Source organism: Simochromis diagramma, unplaced genomic scaffold (genome assembly GCF_900408965.1).
Source record: "Simochromis diagramma unplaced genomic scaffold, fSimDia1.1 OVJJ01000483.1, whole genome shotgun sequence".
Taxonomy (NCBI): Eukaryota; Metazoa; Chordata; class Actinopteri; order Cichliformes; family Cichlidae; genus Simochromis; species Simochromis diagramma.
This window is the reverse complement of record NW_024386835.1, coordinates 3,265,451-3,290,959: the sequence shown is the minus strand read 5'-3', so window position 1 is coordinate 3,290,959 and position 25,509 is coordinate 3,265,451. Positions and strand designations below refer to the sequence as shown.

The window sequence follows — 25,509 nt, the reverse complement described above, 5'->3', positions numbered from 1 at the left end:
AAAAATACTTTATTTTATTTGAATGAAGTTTTATTTGTCTCATGTAGACATTACATTGGTGCATCCATTGAGTTAGGCGCATTTTTAATGCTTGAATGACTCATAGGTCAGTGTGAAGTAGTTTAACAAATAAGCAGTAAAGAAAACTTTGAAAGACCTTCAGAAAGCACAGATTGCTCAGGAGCATTTTAAGCTTTGCAAGAAAGTCCAGCTCCTTGGATGTGAACTATAAAGAAATGAGAGGTGGCTGAAAGACTTTTTCACAGTACTATACAATAGCAATAGGCACTAGTAAGAAATGCGTTTATAGAGTGTTTTAGACTGTTAAAAGCAATATTTAAATCCCCAGGTCTATCTTGATTTGGTTAGATGAATACATTTACATTAACAGTTAACTTTGTGCTTTTGCAGCATTCCCATTGTTAGCAAGAAACTCTAAATGTTATCAAGGCGCCCGTGAGGCGTCACTGCAACTCCCCGTGGCTTCTGCTCCACGGCTGCTGAGTGAGCCCTCATCTGGGACTCTCCTCAGCTCTTTCTGGGACAGTGGCGCGGCTGCCCCTCTGTTGGTCTTCCTTGGTCTCTTGTGTTCTGGGGGCCTCTGGATGTCTGGAGTTTTGATCTCCTCCATACCTGCTTCATGCCCTGGAGGACGGGGCTGTGGCCCCCCCACACCCTCTAGCAGATCATTACATGAAGGAACCTTTTAAAAAAAACAAGCGCGTCCATGCTCACAGGTGTACACACGGGTGATCACACCCACAAACTACACCCTTTTTGGCTCCTACCTCAAAGCACACTGTGTTCTGTTGATCTTATGTGCTGCACAATAATGTTTAATATTTAGTATTTACTGTCATATTCCCATATATCATTGTGATGTTGTTTATTCTATTACTCTTGTTCTCTTCTGCTTGTTTTCTTTTTTCTTTCTCAGCAGGTGATCCAGGTGATTGATATATGCATTTTTTTCTTTTTTTTTCTGCCCATTCTGTTGGTTTTTGTTTTTTGCCCTTCTCCCCCGTCCCTCTTCTCAGCTGTTTCTCTTTCCCTCTTTCTTTCTCCCCTTCTTTCCCCCAGTCAAGTCTGTCCCGTATTCAGTAAGTGAAAATAAAATAAACAATAAAAGGTGGATCAAATAGAGGCGTAACATGTCGACGTTTTGTCACGTCCCGCGGCGTTCCTGAGGAACGCGAAAGGAGACCTTCGGCGTTGTTATGGTACGCGGCGGGTTATGGCTGGAATCCAGTGCAATGACGCTCCCGCGGTAGTAGACGTTCCAGCCCTGTATTCCAGCCCTAAACCTAACCTTATCCCTAGCCCTGACCATAACCTTATTCCTGACCTTAACGAGGACTTTAATGATGTTAAATAGCGTGTTTCTAAGCGATTTGAAGAAAAAGAGCGAACATGTGTAGGTTCAGTCCAGACGGTTCTCATATTTCCTCTTTTTCCGAGGTCGTCATTTAGGAACGTGGTGGGTAGCCGAAAGCGTAATATGGTGACGATTTGTCACCTAGCGTAAAATGTTACGCTTTGGGAGTGAGAACGGGTTGAAATAGACCATTACGGCAAGGCTGGGATGGTCAATTTGGTAAAGTAAATCCGTTGGGCATCTTTCTTTGCCTTTAGACAACAATTCTGATGGCAAAAGAGCCAAACGGGACAGGCAAAGAAAAAAAAAAAAAGTGAATTAAGTAAAGACATATGAATGTAATGTTTTGGCAGGTAAGCACAAAACCACATATTAAACACTGTTCTGCTTTTTAAACGTGGGTTTTAACTTTCCATGATTTCCACCTAAATGGCAACCACCTGTGGCTACAAAGAAAACACTCAAAAAGCCCGAAAATTAAACAGGCATTTGAAAATAGCGCCATTATTAGCACAACTGAAATATCTGACACATACTGTAGGCTATATGAGTAATAGCCATTTTTGACTTTTACGTATTAGTTAAATGGTCTGGTCTGTATTTGTATAGCGCTTTACTTGGTCCAAAGCGCTTTACACTATACACAATCACCCACACATTCACACACTGGTGATGGCAAGCTACATCGCAGCCACAGCCACCCTGGCGCGCACTGACAGAGGCAAGGCTGCCGGACACTGGCGCTACCGGACCCCCTGACCACCACCAGTAGGCAACGGGTGAAGTATCTTGCCCAAGGACACAACGACCGAGACTGTCGGAGCTCGAACCGGCAACCTTCCGATTACAAGACGAGCGCCCAACTCTTGAGCCACGATCGCCCTCATTAGTTAAGGCGATCCATTAGTTAAGTATGGAAACGAATAGATGTCATTCCAGATATGTGCCAAAAGCAAAGTGAACGGTTAACAAGTAAATTATAAAGTACATATCAAAAAAATGAGAAACAAAAATGCCAGTGAAGATTTAAGTCGATAAGATGAAATAGGATGAGATGAGATGAGAGCCTTTTTTAGTCCCAGAGTTAGCTTCAATGTGTGTGATTGTACTGCTGCTGAAAGAAACTCTACTTTTCATTATTAACTGATTATGATGCTACTATTAGAATTTCAGCAGCCTTAATAAATCACAATATGTTTAGTAAACATCTTAAAACCACGAAAGCTTTAACATAACATACGGATGCCCATAGGTTTTACGGCTCGATCTTCTGTTTTTAATCGAGACAACAACAACTGTGACTCTGAGGTTTAAATGTAAGCGTGAGAAGAAAGCCGTTTGCTTGATCCCTGAGTCATGTTGTTGATGCTGACAGGTTCGTGATTAAGAGACAAGACAAAATAGGACCTTCTACCTGAAGGTTGTGTATTGCGTTACTTCTAAAGTATGTTTTTGTCCTTCCGCATCTTGTATCTTCTCTGATGTCTTCCACCTAACTTATCATCAATATCTGCAGTTTTCCCTCCATTTCTCCTGCTGTTACTGTAGATAGCTTCCCTCCCTCAAAAACCTATCTTCTGTTTAACATTTTCTATATCTTTCTATTTTTTTTTTCCCCTTTAGAAACGATCCATCCTGTACATCCTTACTTTCTCACTCAAAGAGGACATGCAGTGAGGCAGAGAGAGAGAAAGCAGGAGCTGCTCACAAGGAGAGCGGAGAGAAAGAGCTAGAGACAGAGCAGATGCATTGGCAGGAGTAGAGCTGAGGCTTTTTTTTTTTCCTCCTTCCTGTCTCTCTTTTTGTGTGTGTGTGTGTGTCGGCACAGATAAAAAGAAAATGTGATGAAGGTGGGCAAGGACCACCACCGCCTCACAGCAAGCTGCTCATTCCCCAGCCTGATTGCCCGAGCCGTATCCAGCGTGGATGTGGTTGTGCGGCAGGCTAACGGCGCGTAAGCAGGGGGGCTCCATGGCTCTGTGGCAGTGAGAAGAGGAGGAAAGAAGGAGGAAAAAAAGGAGGAGGGGCTGTGGTGAGCTGGTGGGCTTCCTCTGCCTCACAGACACATTTTATTGACTTGCTAATTGGATGAGGCACTCGGAGGAGAGGATGCAGTGACCGAGAGGAGCTGCTCTCCAGAGGAGGCATACATGCAGAAGAAAGCATTGCTTGGGTTGTGGAAATCGGGCTACTTTATCCCCCTTTCTTTTTTTCTTTTTTCTTTTTTTTAATTTTTTTTTTAGCTTTTCTCGAGACATAACAACAGATGTTTTTTCAGCATCTCTCAGTGACCCTCGCACTGTGCATACATAATTTTATGCATGACATTGTCGATCGGAGGCTCCAGCTGCCAGACGCTTCGTGACAAGTGAATGATTTCCATTTTGTTGTTCCCCTTTCACCTGTTTTCATCTTCAGTTGAAGCTCTTTTCTGTCAGCCTTGTTTGATGTGCCATTTGATATGAATGGTAATCCGGCGGCAGGATGATTTCTTCGTCAGATCAAATGTGCACGAAGCCGTGAATGGATACTCTTCAGTGGGGAGAGAAAAAAAAGAAGGTATGATATGAGCAAAAGCTGAGACAAATGTTGTAGTAGGGTGGCATTATACAGCTAGTATTAATATTAGCCCTATTCAAGAAATGGATCAGTCATGAATGTATAGACTGTTGCATAATTCCAGGCTGAAATCTGAGGCAGGGACACCTACTCCGTGGAAAGATATACCTTATTTAGATCCATCCATGTGTCTCTGTGTCAGATTTGCTCTGAATAAATGAATTTAAGAAGGAAAGCAAGGCAGAGAGGGAGAAGGATTATGAATGAATCAGTGGTAGAGACCAGTAGTAGTGGTGTGCATTGAAGAGGATTAATGGAGGCATTTAAAAAAAAAAAAAAAACAGTCTAGACTTGTTTCACCAGTGGGTCAGCCTTCTGAATATATTCCATAAATTTGCAATTCAAGTGTTCCTCTATTTTTTATTACTGACTTCTTGTTTTTATTAAGGTTTTAAGAGCAAACTTGGACTACTGTCAAGTGCATTAGCCCGACATCAGCCAAAATCTGCCACACATCATTTGATCAGATCTGTATTTGATTTTGTTTTTTCTTCTGGTCTTCAGTCTCATCCTGGTTGCCATGACCGAGGTGTGCAGGTCTTTTGAGGTCAGAGAGCAGGTGTCACTGCACTGAGGTCTGCTGTCCCAATGAGCAAAGCAGCCAACCCACAGAGACGCACCACCTACCTCATATCCCTCACTCTGGTGAAGGTTGAGGCTTTGCCAGAGGATGTAGCAGGAAGCCAGACGGAGGCTCTTCCAGAGGGGGAAGGGAGCCCTAAGAAGGAGGAAGAGGAGGAGAAGGAGGAGCTGAACATTACTCCTGACAGGGAGGAAGAACCTGTGTGTTTGGAAGTGGCAGAAAAAGAAAACACAGAAGTAAAAGAGGAAGTGGAACAGGTGCGGGTCAAGTATGGCAGCCCTAGTGAGAACAGAGGGAAGCCTGAGAGGAGGGATGGACACCAAAAAGACACTGTATCGGTTGGTAAGAGCAAAGACGCTTCTTTTGAACACCCACCTGTCAAGCAAATGGTTAAAGTATATGGAGGAACTACCACAGAGGGAACTGCGCGCAGAGAGGGACCTCGCTCAGATGCCTTGCGCCCTAAGACTGAGCTCTACCGGGAGCCCCCCATGCTCTTCTTAAAGGGTGAAAATGGAGCGGACTTGAGCGGTCGTTCACGTTGCAGCCTCCCCTTTTCTGTCCCATCACAGGTCAGCCCACGTCCTGAAGTCTTGATGAGATCCCACGCAGGAGGTAACTCTGCATGGAGGGAGTTCAGAGAGACCAACACAACAACCTTGTATCACTCTGCAAAGACTTTGGACAGAAGGGATAACCGCTTTGGGGACCAGTCCCCCTTAACAGCAGCTACAACCATGGGGCCTTATAGGGCGTCCTGGGCCGACAGCGATGGCAGGGGGGCGCTCATCCGTCCCGGAGCTCCCGTCAGTGGAGGATATTCAGGCATAATGACCCGGGACAGCCCTCAGGGGGAGAGATTTAAGACAGTTTCCGTTTCCTTATCCGCTACCGACATGTCCAGGGCTCAGAGAAAGCCCACAAGTCGTACCCTGGACAACAGCGACCTACATTGCCTCTCCGAGGACCTGAAGAAGGGAAAGGAGGGACACGGAGGAACAATCCACCGTGCTCCTCCTCCTCCCCCTCGTGATCGTAAGATGCTCAAGTTCATTAGTGGGATTTTTACCAAAAGTGCAGGCGTGCCAGCCGGCGTCAACACTCCACCTCCGCTGTATCCACCTGTGGAGAGAGGTTCGAGTGAGGAGGAAGGTAAGGCAACCTCATGAATCTACTATCTCTTCATACAAATGCAAATGAAGGCTGTAAACAGTAGCACACCAGCACCCCTTTATTTGACAGTCTCACTCTTCTGGACTCTTTTGACAGACCCAGACCTAAATTAACACGTGATTAAGAATCAGAGTTCGTTGCACATGGCGAACAATATGAATGAGATCTCTGGTGTAAAAGTGGCAAAAAAAAAAAATCATTTCAGATATATTTTGTTTCACCCAACAGCAGTCCCTCGGGAGGAAAAAACTTAGCCAATTAAGATGATTAGTTTATTCTGTGTAATTAAGTAGGGTCCCGTATTTATTACCCATGTATATTGCCTTCTCTGGAGTTTGTGTGGAGCTAAATCCCTCAAAAAAACAAAACCGCCCCCTCTTAGTTATGCTCGAATGCACTCGCTTATTTATCCACACGTTTAATTTATGTGAAGCACTTGCTGAAAGTTCCACGCAGACACAAGTATAGTGAAAAAAATGCATTATCATTGCTTTAGTTTGGCTTAACGATTTGTGTGAAACATCTTCTGTAATTGTTTCCTTTGCACGTTTCTCTGGGGAAATAGAAGACTTGTGTAAATAAAAAAAGATAGCTAACATGAACATGTGGTAACTTTACAAGTGAGCTTTGTCATGTTTGTTGTATTGCATGGTAGGTAACACCCGAAGGGCTAGAAATGTTCCAGTTACTTAAAGCTAATAGGTAACTTTTCCTATTTAGTGAGATCAGATGAAACAATTCCACTTATTTGTGGGCTCTTGGTGTATTTGAGATTAGTTTTAGGGTGGAATAATAATAAATATGTAGTCATAAACATATGAGGTGACCATGGGAGATAAGATTAGAAATGAGTGCATCAGAGGGGCAGCTCGGGTTGAGCAGTTTGGAGACAAAGTTAGAGAGGAAGGCTGAGATGGTTTTGACATGTGCAAAGGAGGGATAGTGGATAGTGCACTGCACAAAGGATGTTGAATACGGAGCTGCTAGGAGCAGAAGGAAAAGAATAAGACCACAGAGAAGATTCGTGGATGCAGTGAAGGGAGGACATGCATAGGGTTGGTGTGACAGAGGAGGATGCTAGGGCTACGGAGATGAAGCAGATTATTGGCTGTGGCGACCTCTAAAGGGAGTAGCTAGAAGAAGAAGAAGAAGAAGAAGCAATCATAATAACATCTGAGGAAATAGCGTACCTTTGAGAATTTATAAGAATTACAACGAAAAGCAAATAATGATGTTTTTGTATCTGGACATAGAAAATAAATGCCTGAGTGAATATTAATGTGGATGAAGAGTATTTGTTTTTAAGGTTAAGTGGTATATGTCCTTTCAATATTCAATTACTCTTTCACGGCACAAGTGGGAAAAACACAGCTTAGCTACAGTAATGAATTTGTGCTGCTAATAGAAAACTTGCTGTCCAAAAACTGGTAAAAATGAACAATTTTGATAGATATTGCAACCATTTCACATTTTTATTCGCTGTTCTCTTTGTGCTTAGCGGTTTTGGACCTTAGAAGCAATTTAAATATATCACCTTGTTTTATTGACCAATCATCTATTTAAGATGGTAATAGATGATGAAAACAAGCTTGTTGTTAATCATTAGATTTGCACTGTAAAAAGTAAATGTCAAGTTAATATCTTAGTTAAAAATAGAAGCTGGATCTGATGTAGGCCTGCAGGATATCTGATGGAGAGGTGATTAGAATATCAGGTCACTGTGAATTAATAAACCTATGGCAAGAGGGGGGGAAATTACAGCAAACTTACTGAGAGAAAGGGAAGAGCTCCAAAGAGATTTTTAGAGTAAGAGTGTTTCAAATGTGTACAAGCTGTTCCTCCTTGGTAAAGCTGAGGCCATCACAGCAGTAAATAGCAAAGATGGGGGTTTTTCATGTGAAAATGCTGTCATGTGTCTTGAGTGCTTTGACTCTATGTTTGGGATATCAAACAAACAGAAATGTGTTCAGTGTTCATGATGCAACTCTATCAATTTTTCATTTTTTTTTCTTTCTTTAAAAAAATCTTTGACAGGGTGTGTAGGATTTGGAGTAAGCCCTGAATAATTTGTCGGGAGTAAGTGGGACATGAATAATTAAGGTTTGGGATACACAGAGCTGTGTTCATCGGCGGAGCGAGGGGAGCGGGTCCCCGCCACTTCCTGCTCTGTGCGTGGAGTTAATCAGCCTTCAAATGCAGTCCATTCATTTGTCAGCGTTATGTTGTGTCATGATGAGTCTGTAATTGCAGCTTAAAATGTCAGCGTTCTGCTGGCGGACAAACTCGCTGATTTTGATGCAGAAAATATTGGCCAACACCGGCAGAACGTGAGAGACGCGCGCAGTTTCGTGTTTTCAGGTGGACATCACATCTCCATGCCTCTCACACACGTCGCTGTATCCATGAGAGACCGTTTATCGTATAGAGACCCAGGCTTGGATGGAGGCTTCTGGAAAATGGAGTTGCCATGGCAACAGCAAGCCGCGAGAGGTGCTATTTGGTCTGTGGTGTGACGCTCTTGATGGAGGGGAGTGTGGGCGCAGGTGGGGGGATTGCCCAAAGATGGGGACGAGGGAGAGTGGAGTCGGTTTAAAGTTAGTATCTGTGTCCCCGTGGAACCAGGACGACGCTGCAGCTCGCTCCACCCAGCTCAGCGTGACCTGCCAGCTTCAGAGAGTGCACGCGCGTGCGTGCGTGTGCAAGAAATGTCTGTGTCATTGTCTCTGGTGAGACAGTTTCCTCATCACTGTACATCTGTAAGCACTATCGCATTGTTTTTGCCCCCGCTGATGGGGATTTGTGTTGTTCCTTCAGCTTCATATTTGCACATGTGTATGGTGTCCTCTGTGGCTCTGTCTGTCTGTCTGCCCCTCTTTTTCTCTCTGCTCAATGTCCATTCACCGACATCTTTCTGTCAAAGATAAAACAAAGGAAAATTCAGCCATAAAACCAGATCCAGAGCCTGTTCGCTACAAAGATATGCTTTATTTATAATGCAGCGCATAAAGGCATTTAAAGGGTAAAAGAAAAGCTGCAGATAATAATAAAATTGTAAATGAATTAAAGTTTTTAAAAATCTCTTTGTTTTAAAGAATTCTTTTGGCTGCCAATTCCTCAGCCCATGGGGATATATATATATATATATATATATATATATATAGATAGATAGATAGATAGATAGATAGATCTCACTGGTATAAAGCCTGAAACTAGTTGAGGTTATTATATAATATTCCTGCTGAATCTTGCATTTCTTTCAAGACAAATGTTGCAGCTGAGATTAAGTGACTTGTGATTTATACTTCTGTAGAGTCTGGAAAAGAAATATATCCATGACCTCAGAATTAAATTAAAGGCTGAGCTACAGAGGAACAAAAATAAGAATAAGAATACATTTTAACAGTTGCCTTGGTACTCTACCTCCCACACTAATACTGCTGTCTGTGCTGCTGGTAAAGAGTTTTTATCATGTAATTTGTCCACTCTACAAAATATTATTTCAGCCTGTGACTGTAGGTTACACTGAGTGATAGAATTACACAATAAAACAGGATTTGGTATTATGATGACAGTTAACCAATGTACTAGGTACATTTGGCCATACTCTCGCCATCATTTATCACCATGACAGTTTTTAATAATTCTCAGTCATCATAGTTGACTGAGAATTAATGTTCATAATGTTCTGGTGATGTTCATATCGCTAAGAGGCAGTGACAGGAAAGCAACACAAACAGCTGTTTTTGCAGGGTCTAGTCATTCCACAAAGTGTGGTTAATGTAGCAAATATATTGTTAAAAATGCAATGAAAGAAGGTGTGTTGTGTATGAAAGTTTTTCACAGACAGTTCCTTCAGGAATGAAATATAGGATGGGAGGTAAATAGTGACTCAAATAGCCACTGTCATAACCGAGGTATGCAGAAGAGCATCTCAAATCTTGAAGCAGATGGGCTACAGCAGCAGAAGAACACACCCGGTGCCACTCCTGTCAGCTAAGAACAGGGAATTGAGATTATAATTCACAGTGGCTCATCAACATTTTGAACAAAAATAGATGCCTAGTAACTAAGTGAACACATTTTCTGTACAATAACAACGTTAACAGACGGAGGATTTAGTGCGCTCATCTCTAGAGTCCGACGTCTGCCGCAAGTTTAAAATGATGCTGATTATGAGTTAGCTATCATAAAGAGCCATTTACTTTCTGTCTCCTCTCCTCCTCTAAACTAATTTCAGCAAACTGTGTACACCCAGAGTCAGCCCTCAAGATTGTTTTCATACAAGAAAAATCTCCAGTGCAGTAAATCTGTGTGTTCCTTGAGTCCAGTGTTAGAGGATTACTCAACAAAACATTATTTCGCAGAATGCTGCATGAGCATACGTGTTTCTACAAATAATTCTGAAACACTGTGACTTATATTTGACTCAAATCTTAACCCACTTTAGGTTATTTGACTTTCTTATGCAAACGATCTTCCATCACAAGCCTTTTGAATCAGGTTTCATCTTCTCGATACCACAGAGCACCAAGTGGCATACTCGGTCTTGTTTCAGTTGACACTGACTTCTATAAAATTCATGAAATGAGGGGAACTGCACAGGGAATAAAATGAATTATCTCACTCCAGCTGGCTCATATCTCTTTTCTTTTTCTTCTTTTAGTCTTCGAGGGTGAATAAAAGAATTAATGGCTCGTTAAGGTTGGTTTTGCCAGTTAATCAGAATAAGAGGGAGAAAAGAAGGTGGTTTAACAATGTTAGGGTAAAGTAAAGATACCTGCCATGCTGGCTAACTCGTATAGACTTGCACATTTGTACACTTGATTGAATTTTCTGGGTGCTCACAGTTGGGGGAGTGACAGCCTCTTTCAGCTCAGAGGGTGGATGGGGGTGCTTGAACATTAATGCTGCTCACTGTGTTGGATCCACAGATAGTTAGGCCAAACCTGGCCAGCAATCATACTACTGCTAAGTGTTTTTGGGACATTGTGTGTGTTTTAGAAACTCGAGGTTCGGTATTATAGTTTTCTGCTTTATCCTGACTCTGAACTGAATCCAGTGACTGTTTTAGACCGTAACAATGCTGGAGACACTTAAAGTCATATTTTATTTATTTATTTATTTATTTTTATTTTTATTTCAAATGAAGCTAACTAACTGTGGTTTTCACTCATCATCAAAAGCAACTTCATGGTTGCTAAGTCTGCTGTAAAATGTTACCAAGGGTTGAATTGTTGTGTTAAAGGGTTGAGTAGAGCTATTTTGCATAAAAATAGCAAGAATATGTTTAAATATAAATCTGTATTTTAAGTCAAATTATTTATTTAGGGGGCAGTACAGTAATGCAGTGGTTAGCATCACCACCTCACAACAAGAAGGTCTTGGCTTTGAATCCATCGGCCAGCCGAGTGCTCCCTCTGCGTGGAGTCTAAATGTTTTCTCCGAGGACTCCGGCTTCCTCTCGCGATCCAGAATGTTAGGTTTACCAACGACTCTAAATTAGCCATGGGCGTGAATATGAGCGGTACTGGTTGCCTCCATGATCTCTCCATGATAACCGTGTGACATACTGCCAGCCTGTCCACGGTGTACCCTGCCTCTTGCCCGATGACAGCTAGGATAGGCTCCAGCCCCCATGCAACCCTGACTTGGGTAAGATAAAGGTCAGGGATGGATGAATAATGTATTTATACTAAATCCTACCGAACTGACTCCAGATCAGCACATACACCCCTATAAAAACTATCAACTTAGAATATTGGGCCTGTTTTTAGGCTAGCTTTGATTAGTTACTGGGCTGCCTGCGTCTCACACAAACCCCCTCAAAAATGAATGTGAGGAGTAATGCCACCCAAAATAGCACATAGACTCAAAGCAGGGGAATACCCAAGTGCTTTATGTCCTATATCACGTTATATATATTTGTTTGTTTTTGTTCCTGTGTTTCAACTCAACTTTTCACCGATGAATCCCGTCTTCCTCTGTTTTTGCTGTGAACGTTTGCCCTCAGTTGTATGCACCAGCAGTCAAGAATGGACGATGAGCCAAACTGTGCAAGAGCTACATCTGGTAAGCAGGAGATTATAGTTTTTACAAATCAGTTTGTGGATTTAATATTGAATTTATAATTTCTCTCTCTGTCTCTGCTCTTCAGGGTGTTTTGGGTGGTCTGTGCAGTGGGAAGTCTGCTCTGGTCCACAGACATTTAACTGGAAGTTACCTCCCACTGGAGAACTCAGAAGGTTGGTTTAACATCTCCACCCATTAAGAGCAGAGCTTTGTGAACTCCGTTCAGATTGATTTGGTTTAACTTATATAGTTGACAACAACAGTCATCTCAACTCTAAAATGTAAGGTAAAGGCTGAACACTATTAAAGTCAGATCTCCGACAAGCGACACCTGAGTCTCCTCCAGCAGATGGATGCTGGCTGTTTCTGATTTAGATGATCCAGGATCATTCTTTTAATCACTTTAATCACAATTTTAGTGCTATAAATATCAAATGAGTTATTATGTAAAAGCTTTAAAAACATTTGTTTGTTCCAATATTTGCCAGGACGCCAGTATATTAAGGATGTGCTAGTTGATGGTCAGAGCCATCTGCTGATAATCAGAGAAGAGACAGAACTCCCGGATCCTCAGGTGGGTGGAGAATCGAGCTGAACTTGTTTGAGGGCTTATTTTTAATAAGAGTAAGTATTTCTTCCCTCTTGTACTTTTTGATTGCTGTTATTTTTCCCTTTTGTTAGTTTGCAAGTTGGGTGGACGCAGTAATCTTGGTCTTCAGTTTGGAAAATGAGGCCAGCTTCCAGGAAGTTTACAAAATCTATCACCAGCTTGCAATCCATCGGCCTGTAACTGAGATCGCTTTCATAGTCGTCGGCACTCAGGGTAAGATGCTCACGCTCAGCATCTGCGCTTCCTTTATAATGAACTCTCGTTGTAGTTGGGTGATTTTTGCTTATTCCAGATAAGATCAGCAGCACCAACCCCAGAGTGATAGATGATGCCAGGGCCAGACAGCTCTGCTCAGACGTGCGGCGCTGCACTTACTATGAAACCTGTGCGACGTACGGCCTCAATGTGAACAGAGTCTTCACGGATGGTATGTACGTCTGTCATATCCAGAACCATATGGTGTGTGGTGCTGTAGAGGATGGACAAATATGAATTTTATTGGGGACTAATGTTTCATTTTTTAATTTAATTTCTGGGGGGGGGGTTTTGCCACAGCTGCTCAGAAGATCATGGCAGCTAAAAAACAAGCTGCCCTACTGGCTTCTTGTAAATCTCTTCCCAATTCTCCCAGCCACTCTGGAGGCTCCACCCCAGTCTCCGGTGTCTTTCCAGGACAGGTAAAACCAGCACCTTACCTGTTGTCCATAAGAAGCAGCTTTTGTTACTCTATTTTCTGTATTTCATTTTGCTGTCAGGCTATTTTTAAAGTGTGCATGCTGTTGTATCAGGCTTAGCTATTTGCTCCTTCTGCTCAATTATCACTTCATCTCCTCCGTCCTCCTCCTGTTCCTGTTTTTTTCCCTCTATCTCCCTCTCTTTAGGCGAGTAACGGTGGGCAGAGCAGCGACTACTCGTCCTCACTTCCCTCCACTCCTGTGATCAGTCACAAAGAGATTGGCAGAACACTGAGAGGGGAGAAGCAGGACGGTACTACACCTGTCTTGGTCCGTAGCGTCCGAAGACGTACCACTAGATTTGCGGTAAACTTTACTCAGTGCAAGCTCCAATCATGCTTAGAGACCCTTTTGCATTTTTACTGTCAATCTTCTTTCCTCCACTTTTTTTCTTACTCCAATCCAACCCTTCAGTAGGTTTCCATGTTTAGAAAATGAGCCGTAAACACTTGGCAGGACAAACCAAACCCAATGCAGGAGCATACTTATAGTCTTAAGTTATATAATACAGACAGCTAATTAAGCTGAAGTGACCCTACATTAACTACAGGGTGCTAAATTATCAGCTAACTGTAAGCACAAGCTGCATCCAATGATGCAAAATAATTCCAGTAAAATTGTTTTTCTCATCAAAGCTGAAGCACTGACTTCTTTCTTCGTTTTTCTGTTTGTGGAATTAAGAAATTCAGGTAACTATGCAGCAAATTATTACTTGACATCGGCTCGGTCACATTGGAAAATCTTAGTGGTTCAAAATATAATTTTGATGATGCTGAAAGTTTGTTGCATGCTTTAGATAAGTACTGGGCAAAAGTCTTGAGCCATTCCTCATTTCCTTATATTTTGTTTCCAAGTAGCCAGGCTTTGTAGCAGTTGCTTTGAGTAATAGTTCTCCAGGGTTTCTGAAGTTTTTCTTAAAGTATTTTCAGAGAAATGTGTTTTTTGTTTGTTTTTTGACACTTTCTTAGTACATATTTTAAACTTATCTTTAGCCACTTTGTTACTAACAGGCTGTTTCAAAAAAGTAATGATCCCAAACACACAATGGATCACTATCATTCAGAGCCCGGACCTCAACATTATTAAAGTAGTGTGAGCTCAAACTGACAGACAACAAAACAAAAGGCAGCCAACATCCAACAGGGAGCTTTTAATGTCCGTCAAGAAGCCTGGAGAACTATTCCTGAAAACTACTTAAAGAAATTAGAAGAAAACTTGCCTAAGAGAGTTGAAACTGTGCTAAAGAATACATATCATGCCATACCATATTTCCATTTATGTTTGTATATCACTGCATCTTTTTCTCATTTTCCACCCTTTATTTTGAAATATAGAGACATGAGGGATGGCTGAACACTTTTCCACATCATTGCAATAATATAGAGCAGAGTAATATAGAGATAGGTGGGGCTAACAGTCAAAGACAATACAATGGCAGAGACATGTTGTCATGTTCCTGGGTCTGTTGACCCAGCGTTTTAAGTTTTAGTTTATTTGGATTTTGTTTATGTTTAAGTTCATTAGATTAGCAAAGTTCATTTGGTTATTATACTCCTTGTGTTTTCTTCCCCTGTATTTAAGTTTCCCTCACCCTTTGTGTTTCATGCTGCGTGTCTTATGTTATCAAGTTTGTATTATCATGTCTGTCTCATGTTTCCTGTTTTATTTTGAAGGAGTCGTGTGTTCTTTGTTCATTGTCCTGTCATTAGGCTCATGTCAGTCAGCTGTTCCTCCATGTGTTCCCACTTGCCCTAATCACCTCCTGTGTATTTAAGTCCTCTGTTTTCAGTGTCTCATTGTCAGGTTGTCTGCGTCCCATGCCATGTTTCCAAGGCCATGTTTCCAAGTTTAATGTCTAGGTTTTTCTTGTTGTTTGTTTAGTTCTCCCAGTTTAGGTTAATGTTAGTTTTACTTTAGTTTGCCTTGCCCTTTGTTTGTACCTTTTTTACCAGCCATATTAAACGGCTCACTTTTTGTTTACATTCAAGTTTTGTTCCCTGTTCCTTGGAGTCTGCATTTTGGGTCCACTCTTCACAATACATACAGTCTGCCTCTGCCAGACTCTGACACATGTACTGTAATATCCATTACAAACATTACATATTTGTAAGGTCTATTATGTCTATAATGTAATTATAATATTATATTCACTTGGGGTTTTGTTGAATGCTGTGAAAATTCAGCCTTATGGGAAAAACAATCTGAAATGTCATTAAAAACCTGCATTAACAAATGTTTGCATCACCTTGGAGACCTACTCATCTGGCTGACTCAACATTTGAATCTAATAATTAATGCTTATGTTTAATCACATGGATCATACTGGCTTTTAAGCTGCTAAATGCACCACATATATAGAAAGCCTTCACTCATTTTGTCAGTGTTTTTTTACACTGGGCAGGCAGTTTATTCAGAGGATTATCAGAACAGCAGCCTCCTGTGTCTGGGGCTGAAGTTGATTATAGTGAACAGAAGAGTAAAGCTGTGGGTCAGAAAAGCTAAACAGTGGTCTTACAGACGCCATACAGATGAGGAAAACTACAGAATTAGGGTGGTAATTCTCTCTGCCTTTATTGCTATAAGTGACCAGAGCTGTAAGCATTTGATTAGACACTTGCATAAAAATACAGATTAATGCAGCTTCATGTAAAGCTACAGACAATTACTCTGAACCAGTTGCTATAAATACACACTTATAAGCCAGCTTTTACAGCCAGCAGAAACTTTCCAGCAGAAACTCTGGGAAATATAAATTAAAATCAGCAATAAGCTGCCCATTCCTGCCTGATGCAGTTATTGTCCATCCTTCCCTTCCTTTAGGGCCGGAGAGGCAGCGACTCAAACAGAAGGAGCGCAGACTTTAAGGGCGATCTGGGCAGCGGGCGCTCCATTCCCATCAAACAGGTAGGGCACCGATTTGCACTTGATACAGAAACAAATATGATGTATCAGATGACCCTCAGCAGAGGACATCTCACCAGCAGTCACTTCAGACGTGTGAAGCCAATTTCATCGTGTGGCGTGATGAAGTGCTGTGATCTCCCATTCTGCCCTGATGAATAGTTAGTGGGTGTTTTTGGCAGCCAGCTTTCATTATGCTGCCGTAATATGTGAAATGAACACTTGAGACATTAGCAATAAATTGACAGTCTTCTGTGTTTTCGCCTCTGTAAGGGCATCTTGCTGAAGCGCAGTGGGAACTCGCTCAACAAAGAGTGGAAGAAGAAGTATGTGACATTGTCCAATGATGGCATACTGTCCTATCACTCCAGTGTCAATGTGAGTCGGCCTGTTAACAGAGCGCTCCAGAGCATTATGCTGCTGAAAGCACGACTGATGTTTGATGGTAATGGCTGATGTCTGGTTTGGCAGGACTACATGCTGAATGCCCCCGGGAAAGAGATGGACCTGCTGCGAGTGACAGTGAAGGTGCCGGGAAAGCGGCCGCCTCGCGCCGTCCCTGCCTGCGCCCCCCCAGCTGGGCTTAACGGACGGGTCAAAGACGTTCAAGGAGCTGAGGGTAAAGATGTTCTCTATGGTACACAAAAGAGGGAAAAATCTTTAGATGTCTCACAATAGCTAAACCTTATATATATTTAAATAAACCTCATGTAAATTAATTATGTCATCTAAAGTTACTGTGATATTGAACAGATTTTGGTCTGGCTAATCTAAGAAGCTCAAGATTTTAAATCTCCATGCTGGTACTTTTCTCTGTGGAGCTGATAAGATGAAATATTTTACCTGATGACCTTTTTCTATTAGAGACAGTGATAAAAAAAAAATGTAGATATGTAGAAAAGAAGGCTGCAGAACTGCTTTGTACGTATTGTTCTTGGCATTTTAAGACGGTTGTAAATGGAGGGGTCAAGCATTTGTGCAAACGGGGGGAAATTGCAGCAGGCTGTGAAACCTCTGCAAGACTACAAAACAGCATCATAAGGAATTTTGCAAGTGCTTTAAGAGTGTGTGGGAAAACTAAATCAGTAATGCATGCAAGTGTCAGAAAGCGTCACTGTTTGTTTTCACATTTAGTGTTTGACTAAATTGCTTTATTATTAAGTATGTGGTTGTTTATATGGTTGCTACCCTTCCTGTAGTCCCAATGAGTGCAAGCAGTCTCCTGCAAGTTGAGGAGATGGAGGGGCTGGGTGGTGCCCTGTTCCTGAGGGGTAACAGAGGTGTGCAGCGATGTCCTTCCACACTATCTAACCATGCTCAAAGCATTGGTGAGTATTGGACTAAAAACATGTAAGACAGTGAAATTTCTGAAATGTAACAAAAACAAAATGTTATTAAAAATGTTTCAAAACTACAAAGACAGCATGGCTGTGATCTTTGAGCCCTCACTGCATGGGTTCAGCAACACTTCACAGCACACTGTCATTAACGTCGCCTCCACAAATGCAAGAAAAATCTTTACTTTGCAGAGAAAGAAAAACATTCTTTAAAAAAATTAGGAAGGCTGTCACCTTTTCAGGCCACAAGCTCATTTAGGCTAGACTGAGAAAAAGTAGGAAACTATTCTGTGGACCATCCAGTCACAATTTGAAATCATTTTTGGGTGGCATGGATACCGCATCCTCCCAGCTACAGAGAAGAGGGACCATCCAGCTTGGTATCAGCATACAGTCCAGAAGCCAGCATCCATAAAGGCGTGGCACGATATTTGTGCATTTGGCCTGAAAGACATACAAAGGGTTTGTTCCCATGCAGATGATGTCATTTTCGGGAAATGTCTTGCTTTTTTTTTCAGCATGACAAAACATTCCTCACAATCTGCAGCTGTGTGGCTCCACAGCAAAAGAGCTCAGGTGCCGCCTGCAGTATTGAAAACGAATTTAACAATATGAAAAGAAAAACATGACAAATGAGGCCCTGAAATATTGAGCAGCTGAAATAGTATTTTGAGCTAGGATGGGAAAATATTTCTCTTTTAAAACAACAACAACATTTGTTTCACTTAGTTCTCATAAGCCCAGAGTTGATGCAACACGGTGGCAAACATGTCCCTGCACTAACCTTTTAAAAAGGTGTTGCTGATATCAAATTTAAAACGAGCACCTATTAAAAAACCAACATAGAAAAACCTTAAAATCTCTCAGTTTCAGCATTTGATTTTTTTTTTTTTACTATTTCCACCAATTTGTGAATGATTGCATTCTGTGTATAATTCATACAGTGTCCTGCTTTTTCGGAAACAGGGTTGTAGTAATTTTACGTTTGTTATCCTGTCTGCTCGTTACAAGACTCTGCAGTTGAGGGAGTCTCGAGCTCTTCCTCTACCAAAGACGTAGGTTCTGCCTCCCCGGTCACGGACAGAAAAAAGCATCGCAGAAAGAAGAGCATGAATCAGAAAGGAGATGCCACCGCCGGCCAAGCAGATGGTAAATGATTACAAGCTTCAAATATGTTTTCATAGGCACCGATCGGGATGTTTCTAATGATATTTGTAGCTTTACTACACATGACGAAGACTTTGTGTTTTTCGCTGATATTTTCTCTCTTCTCTTATGCAGCTAAGCGCAAAATGTGGAAACTCAAAAGCTTTGGTAGCTTAAGAAACGTAAGCAAGACAGGTAATATAAATCAGCTGCGCTGCCTCCACACATGCCAGGCTATCACATTAAGAGTCAAGCTTCTAATTTAAAATATTGACAATTAATCAATTAAATCCTGCAGATCAGCAGCATAAAACTAAACCTTGCTTATGCACAACTGTGATCCTGAAGTGATGTTAATAACCTACTGCTCAAATTTCTGCATCCAGAAATCATTAAAAAAAAAAAAAATCTGAGCTCTGTGTTATTGTCTTTCTTGTCTCAGACGAGGATAACTTTGACTTCCTCATTGTGTCGAGCACTGGTCAGACGTGGCATTTTGAAGCACAAAGTGTGGAAGAGAGGGACTCCTGGGTCCAAGCCATCGAGAACCAGATCCTGGCCAGCCTGCAGCTGTGTGAAAGCAGCAAAAACAAGGCAAGAAACGACAGGAAAACATTCACTCTCTGACACACGGCAATCTAGTTTTTCATTCATTCATTTTATTGCCAGTGACAAATGGTAACTATTACAGACTTCCTGCAGATAAAAAGCTCCTTGAGAAAAAACAAGAACAGTGATTTTTTTTTTTTAAAGATCCACCCTAAGTTGTTTTTTTTTTCTATCTGTTACTGTCAGTACAATGACTGCGGTCATTCATCACTTTTTTCTTTGCAGAAATAGATTTAAACAGGAGAGTTCATACAAGTTCATTTATTCTGGTTACTGTTTGCCTCTCACAGGCTCGAAGGAACAGCCAGAGTGATGCAGTGGCTCTGCAGGCGATACGCAATGCAAAGGGCAACAACTTCTGTGTGGACTGTGACGCTCCCAGTAAGTCGTGCTTGCCTATTTCATCCCTAATTTGACTGCTCTGTTTGCTTTCACGTTTGGAAGTTTTAATCAGAGCCGAGACCTCTTTTGTTGTTGGTGTAAGAAGCTGCATAGAGCGAGGAGAAAATAATTTGCTGCGGACTTGAACTTCTTTGTGTTCGGACTCTAGAACAAATGTGGACAATCACCGTGGAAAATGGGTATGACCCTCCTCCGTCTGACAGTCTGAAAATAGCTTTCCGTGCCTTAGAGCGTTCAAAGCGGGGTACTTTTAACTTTTAAATTGGTATTTAGCATATTTGAAAACAGTCATTCATCCGCATGCTATGAGATAAGACAATGGAGTGTGAATGCAAATATTTTTATGTGTCTTTGTGTGGTATTTTTCACATCCCACACGTACCACATTTTTCACATGATCTCTGTATTGTTTGAGGGCCAGATAAAGAATTTTGATGACTTATCAGATCTAAATTAAATTTAATGCTGAGGTTTTTTTATGCTGATTTCTCAGATTCTTCTGTTGTGCACCATGGCCGATCGGGCGCATTTTAGTGGCACGCAGCCAAATGAAATTGGTAGACTGTCAGTTTCAAATGAAGTTAATTTGTTGTGTGCACGCTCCCTCTTCAAGATCCGACCTGGGCCAGTCTGAATCTGGGCGCTCTCATATGCATCGAGTGTTCCGGCATCCACAGAAACCTGGGGACTCACCTGTCACGGGTTCGCTCTCTGGCGCTGGATGATTTGCCACGAGAGCTGACGCTGGTTCTCAGTGCTATCGGCAACCACATGGTCAACAGTATATGGGAGGCACGCACAATGGGCCACCGTAAACCAGCACCCGATGCTACACGGTAAGGACAAATCATCTTTATATATATATATATATATACACAAGTTTTTCTTTTTTTACAGTATGGACACATGAGCTGTGCAGCTCTTTCTCTGAGTCCACTGGAAAGTCCAGTGGACTCAGAGAAAGAGCTCATCTGTCAGCTGTAAATGCTGATGACTCACTTGTTTCTCTGTCCTTGTCTAGAGAGGAGCGGGAATCGTGGATAAGAGCCAAATACGAGCAGAAACTGTTTGTGGCGCCGTTGCCTCCTCCTACGAGCGAGGGCCCAGACATCACTCTATCTGGCCGTCTTCTGTTGGCAGTGATGGAGCACAATCTCCCCAAGCTGCTGCTACTTTTGGCCCACTGCACTAAGGAGGACATTAATGCCCCTCTCAGCCTGGCACGCTCCTCCCGGTCGCTCTTAGCTCTGCGGCTGCCCGCTTCCCCCCTGCACGCTGCCTGTCAGCAGGCTGATGTGGTGATGACGCAGCTTCTAATTTGGGTTTGTTTCCCTTTGTCTCTCTTTTTTTTTATCTTACACTGGTCCGGCCAGCTAGGAAGCACGTATTCTCAAAAATATATAGGGATGTTGCTGCAGTGGAGGTACTTGGTTAGGTAATGATTATAAATTTCTTCATCACAGCAAACCATTTTGTAGAGCTGTGCAAAAATGGTAAAATTATCTCCTCTGAGTCGTTCACTCAGCAAAGAACAAAAGTGGTCTAAATAGATGACTCAGCCGACAACTGAAGGTGATCTAAATGTCTGAAAGGTACAAAAGCTCACTTAATCGCACCTTTCTGACATCATTTAGAGCAATCCTGTTCAGGCTTAACTTTTTTCCTACACATTCTAAAACTTCCTTGAAGTGTGGAGGATGGGATTATTACATAATCTAATCCACTTTGCTTTCTTCTCTTTTCCCGCCTGCAGTATGGCTGTGATGTTCGGTATCGGGATGCTCAAGGCCAGACAGCGTTGGCTCTGGCTCACAGCGCTGGCAGCCAAGAGTGTGTCGACATCTTGCTCCAGCACGGATGCCCGAACGAGCCGCCCCCATCCGTCGCCGCGACAGTCGGTTTCGCAGCGGCAGCCACATCCAGCTTCCCTGTTGCCATGACACCAAGCCTGACGGTTGCCACGACACTCAAGATCTCGCACAAGAGCGGCGGCACAAGCTTGAGTTACAGCACCTCCAGAAGAGCAGTGTCATAACCGGAATGTGGTGTGGCATAAAGCCTGTGCATCAGAGTGTGTTAGAGTATATGTTTGTGTGTGTGAGTTTGTCACTTTACCCTCATAGTGTCATTGCGCGTCCACACAGGCCAGCGGGACTGATGGACATGTTGCCAGATGTTGCACTCGTAGAGCCAGATGAGGTTCTAAAAGGTGTCTGTGTGTGTATCAGGAGTGTAAACTGTGAATCACACAGCCACATGCAGTCTGCTTGAACGATTTAACCAAAAAAAAAAGGCAAAGTCTTCTCATTACGCTTTACAAGTGACGGTAAGGTAAAAGGAATACGACATCCTCTGCCTCTGCATTCAGGTTTAAAGGAATGTATTTATCCTGTATGGAGGACTGAAAGTGCCAAAATAAAAATAAGCGCATAAATGACAAAATGTATATAAATGAAATACAATTAAAATTATATTAAAATAAATATAAGCAAAGGTTAATTTATAAAATGTGACAGGCTGATATAGCATCTTCAGTTCTTCAATGATCTCTCTAGGCAGTTTTTTCTGTTGTCAGACTGGCATTTATTAACCAATTGACAAAAAGCTGATCCCACTTTAACTGAGGCAATTGTAGAAATAAATATAAAAGAAGGGAAATATACAGAAATAAATAGAAGGGGGATTAGGTTGCAAAGGGAAAAAATGTAAAATAAATAAAATTTAAATTTATTTATTTAAATTTATTCTTACTTTTTTTTATTTTGGCACTTATAGTCCTCCATAGATAATATCAGATTGTATGATTCACGTTTCAGAATGCAGTCAGTGTTCAACTTTATTCTCCACTCCATTAAAAATGGCCTCAAAGAAGCTTATCAGAGTATCTCCAGGCCAGACGTAAAGAGCTGCAATAAATTTTAAGATTTGAGGGGCATCTTGAATTTCTAGCGTTAAAGATCGCAACAGTTTTTCATTTTGACTGTGAATGTGTGTTTATGCTTAACACAGCTGCTAATTCAGCTCATAAACGATGTGTAAGCCGACATGAAAAAGGGAGGGCTGTTTTAGAGATAAACAGAGTACGTGTATAGAAAAGCATTGATAAAATACTATGATTCTAAAAAAAAAAAAAAAAGCCTAATTTTCCAGAGTGTTGTTGTATGATTTGTACAGTTGGTTATGTGTATAAAAATCCAAGGGTTACTCTGTTCAGAGATTTACTGTACAGCGCCCCGGCCCAGTTATTCTTTGATAACCACCTGATTAACTCTTTGACATCCAAAACGGGAGGTTTTTATGTTACGTTTGTATCGGTGTGTCTGACATAAATAATGTATAGGATGTATGCATTATGACTCCAGCAGTAGCTCATTATCAAGGCGAGTGTAAAACTAGATGTGCAAATGAACAAGTGAAATGCCTTGATTTTGGTCGAATGTAGAGAAAAAAAACAGATAAGTTAACTGTTTTAAAATACTAACATGTTTTTCCAGATAATGCAGTTTTTGGTGGACTGTCAGGGTATTTTGTTTTTTATTCCTGCTGTGTCTAATAGAAAGGGAAAGTAGGGTTTGCCAGATGCAGATGTAGGCTCTCATCTACAAAACCTGGATTTTGAACGATTCAATATTTGTAAACATGCACCAGAGGAATGTTCCCCGATTTAATATCTTTTTTTAACGGCATAAAAACATCTCTCCTGCGGTACTGTACGTATAAACTTGTGTTTATCTGAAGGCTCAGCTGACTATACATGTCTGTGATTTAAACATCTTCTTCCATTTGTATTCCATTTGTATTTTTTTACTCATGCAATGATTCACAGAGTATTCATTATTAATACACTAAGGCTACTGCCCAAGCTGTGGTGTTTTTGCTTAGAGTTGTGTGTGTGTGTGTGTGCGTGTGTGTGCATGTGTGTGTATGTGTGTGTATGTGTGTGCGTGTGTGTGTGTGTGTGTGTGTGTGTGTGTGTGTGTGTGTGTTCAGATTTGGGTTATTTATTGACTTATTTTGTCCCCTTATTAATAAACAGTATAATTTACACCTTGGAGTTTAGTAGCATTATAAACACTACTAAAATGTGGGGTTGCTTACAAATGTTTTAGTTTTTGAAAAAAAAGCCTTGTTTTTATCGAACAAAAACGTTAAACATATTAGAATTACACTGTAAATGACAGTAAATAATCATATAAGCCTGAAAACACTTCTACATAGAGTCAGTGTCACTGTGGCCCTAATGCAGGTTTAGAAGATATAAATTTGGCTAGTCGAAAATCTGAGAATGGCCAAGGAAACGATAAAGATGGATAAGGAAAAGACACTGAGTAAAGGAATCTATGGCTTTTTCTTGTCAACTCTGCCCAGAAGGACAGCATCCTGGAGTCCCCCGCTATACTGCCGACACTGAGACTGATGCATGTAGGTACCATATAATGAAGCTGCCGGTTGAGGACCTTTGAGGCATCTGTTTTTCAGACTAGACTCTGATGTACTTCTCCTCTTGCTCAGCTGTGCTCCGGGACCTCCCACTTCTCTTTCTGTTCTTTGTTAGAGCCAGTTTTGCTGCTCTGTGAGGGGAGACGTGCATGCTGTTGAAGTCTTTAAGTTTTCCTTGGCAGTTTCCCACATGGAATAGCCTTCACTTCTTAGAACAAGAACACTCTAACGAGCTTCAGAGGAAAGTTTTTTATTTTTAAATGGGGCAATTTGAAACTATCATTGAACCCACAAGGCTGATGCTCCAGACACAGAACTAACCAATTCTCTACTAATCAGAAGAGTGCCAACCTAACTGTAAAAAGGTCTTGGTAATGATCAGTCAGCTTTACAATAAGTGACACAGCGTATCAACGGAGGACTAATAGTAGCTGAAAATTAACCTCTGGAGCTATTCTAGTAAATATAATTAGTGATTGCGATGATTAATGATACTACATGCCATTATCTAAAATTTCTAAACAATTAAAAAGTTATTTTATGAGAATACAACGGTACACTACAGGGCCTCCTACACATTACACCTACAGGACCTGCTCAGCCATGGAAAACCATGCTATGAAGCTCCCAGTGCACAGTTTTTGTGCTGATGTTAATACCAGAGGAGGTTTGGAGCTCTGCAGTAACTGAGTTAACAGAGCTTTGATAGCACTGTGTGCCTCAGCACTCAGCAACCCAGATGTGGAACTTTATGTGATCTGGCATTTTGCTGTACCAAACACATCCACTTTGCATTAATATCATTTACATTTGATGGTGGAATTTCACAACTCATCGTTGCAACGGCGGAAACCTATTACAGTACCACTCTCTTCAGAGCAACCCACTGTTTCAAAAATATTTGTAAAGGCAGGCTGCATGGCTACACCAATTTTCATTTAATCACTAATTATTATAAAGTTATTATTAAGCTCTCACAGAGTGTCTTTTGTCCTGTCCCTCCCCGGCCCCTCTGAGCATGGCTCTGCCAGAGGTTTCTTCCTGTTAAAAGGGAGTTTTTCCTTCCCCCTGTTGTCAAGCACTTGGCAACAGGGGGTCATGTGATTTTTAGGGTTTTCTCTCTATTATTATATTAACTTTCAATATAAAGCACCTTGAGGAAACTGTTATTGTGATTTGGTGCCATATAAATAAAACTGAATTGAACTGGATCCTCTGTGTTTGTGTTTATACACCTGTGACGAGGAGACTGAAATCACATGAATTCAAAGATTAAGAAATGTGGCCCAACACTTTTGTCCATATCGTGTATCATCGTTAAAAACAGGGATATTTGTCAGCGACTACAAACTTTTGTAGTACATGGTCAGACAGAAGGTTCCTGTTTTCAAACAAGCTGAGAGCCTTTTTTTCCTGACAGCCGGAGTCTTTTGGCATTCAGCAGAATCATTCAACACTCAACCATAAGATCTTATGGCGCAACAAAGTCCTCGTTAAAGGCCTCTACTGAG

General features: G+C 41.5%; 1 protein-coding gene across 1 annotated transcript; it reads left to right on the top strand.

Moving 5' to 3' along the window:
* The first annotated feature begins 2,183 nt into the window (after positions 1-2,183).
* LOC120731728 (arf-GAP with GTPase, ANK repeat and PH domain-containing protein 1-like) lies at positions 2,184-25,028 on the top strand. The gene is made up of 20 exons (XM_040028907.1): positions 2,184-3,934; positions 4,499-5,729; positions 11,761-11,819; positions 11,905-11,992; positions 12,308-12,393; positions 12,501-12,642; positions 12,722-12,856; positions 12,985-13,106; positions 13,311-13,469; positions 15,984-16,067; positions 16,338-16,442; positions 16,536-16,683; positions 17,264-17,392; positions 18,413-18,550; positions 18,683-18,742; positions 18,990-19,141; positions 19,447-19,537; positions 20,172-20,394; positions 20,580-20,880; positions 21,312-25,028. The coding sequence occupies exons 2-20, from the start codon at positions 4,583-4,585 to the stop codon at positions 21,591-21,593; spliced, it is 3,651 nt and encodes a 1,216-aa protein (XP_039884841.1). The 5' UTR covers positions 2,184-3,934; positions 4,499-4,582; the 3' UTR covers positions 21,594-25,028.
* Positions 25,029-25,509: the final 481 nt, after the last annotated feature.

What these genes read in the sequence shown, in the direction of transcription:
- LOC120731728 (XM_040028907.1), top strand. Translation starts at nt 4,583, where the DNA reads ATGAGCAAAGCAGCCAACCCACAGAGACGCACCACCTACCTCATATCC. An exon ending in CCCACTGGAGAACTCAGAAG is followed by an intron (nt 11,993 to 12,307) that starts GTTGGTTTAACA and finishes AATATTTGCCAG; the next exon opens with GACGCCAGTATATTAAGGAT. An exon ending in GACGTACCACTAGATTTGCG is followed by an intron (nt 13,470 to 15,983) that starts GTAAACTTTACT and finishes CCCTTCCTTTAG; the next exon opens with GGCCGGAGAGGCAGCGACTC.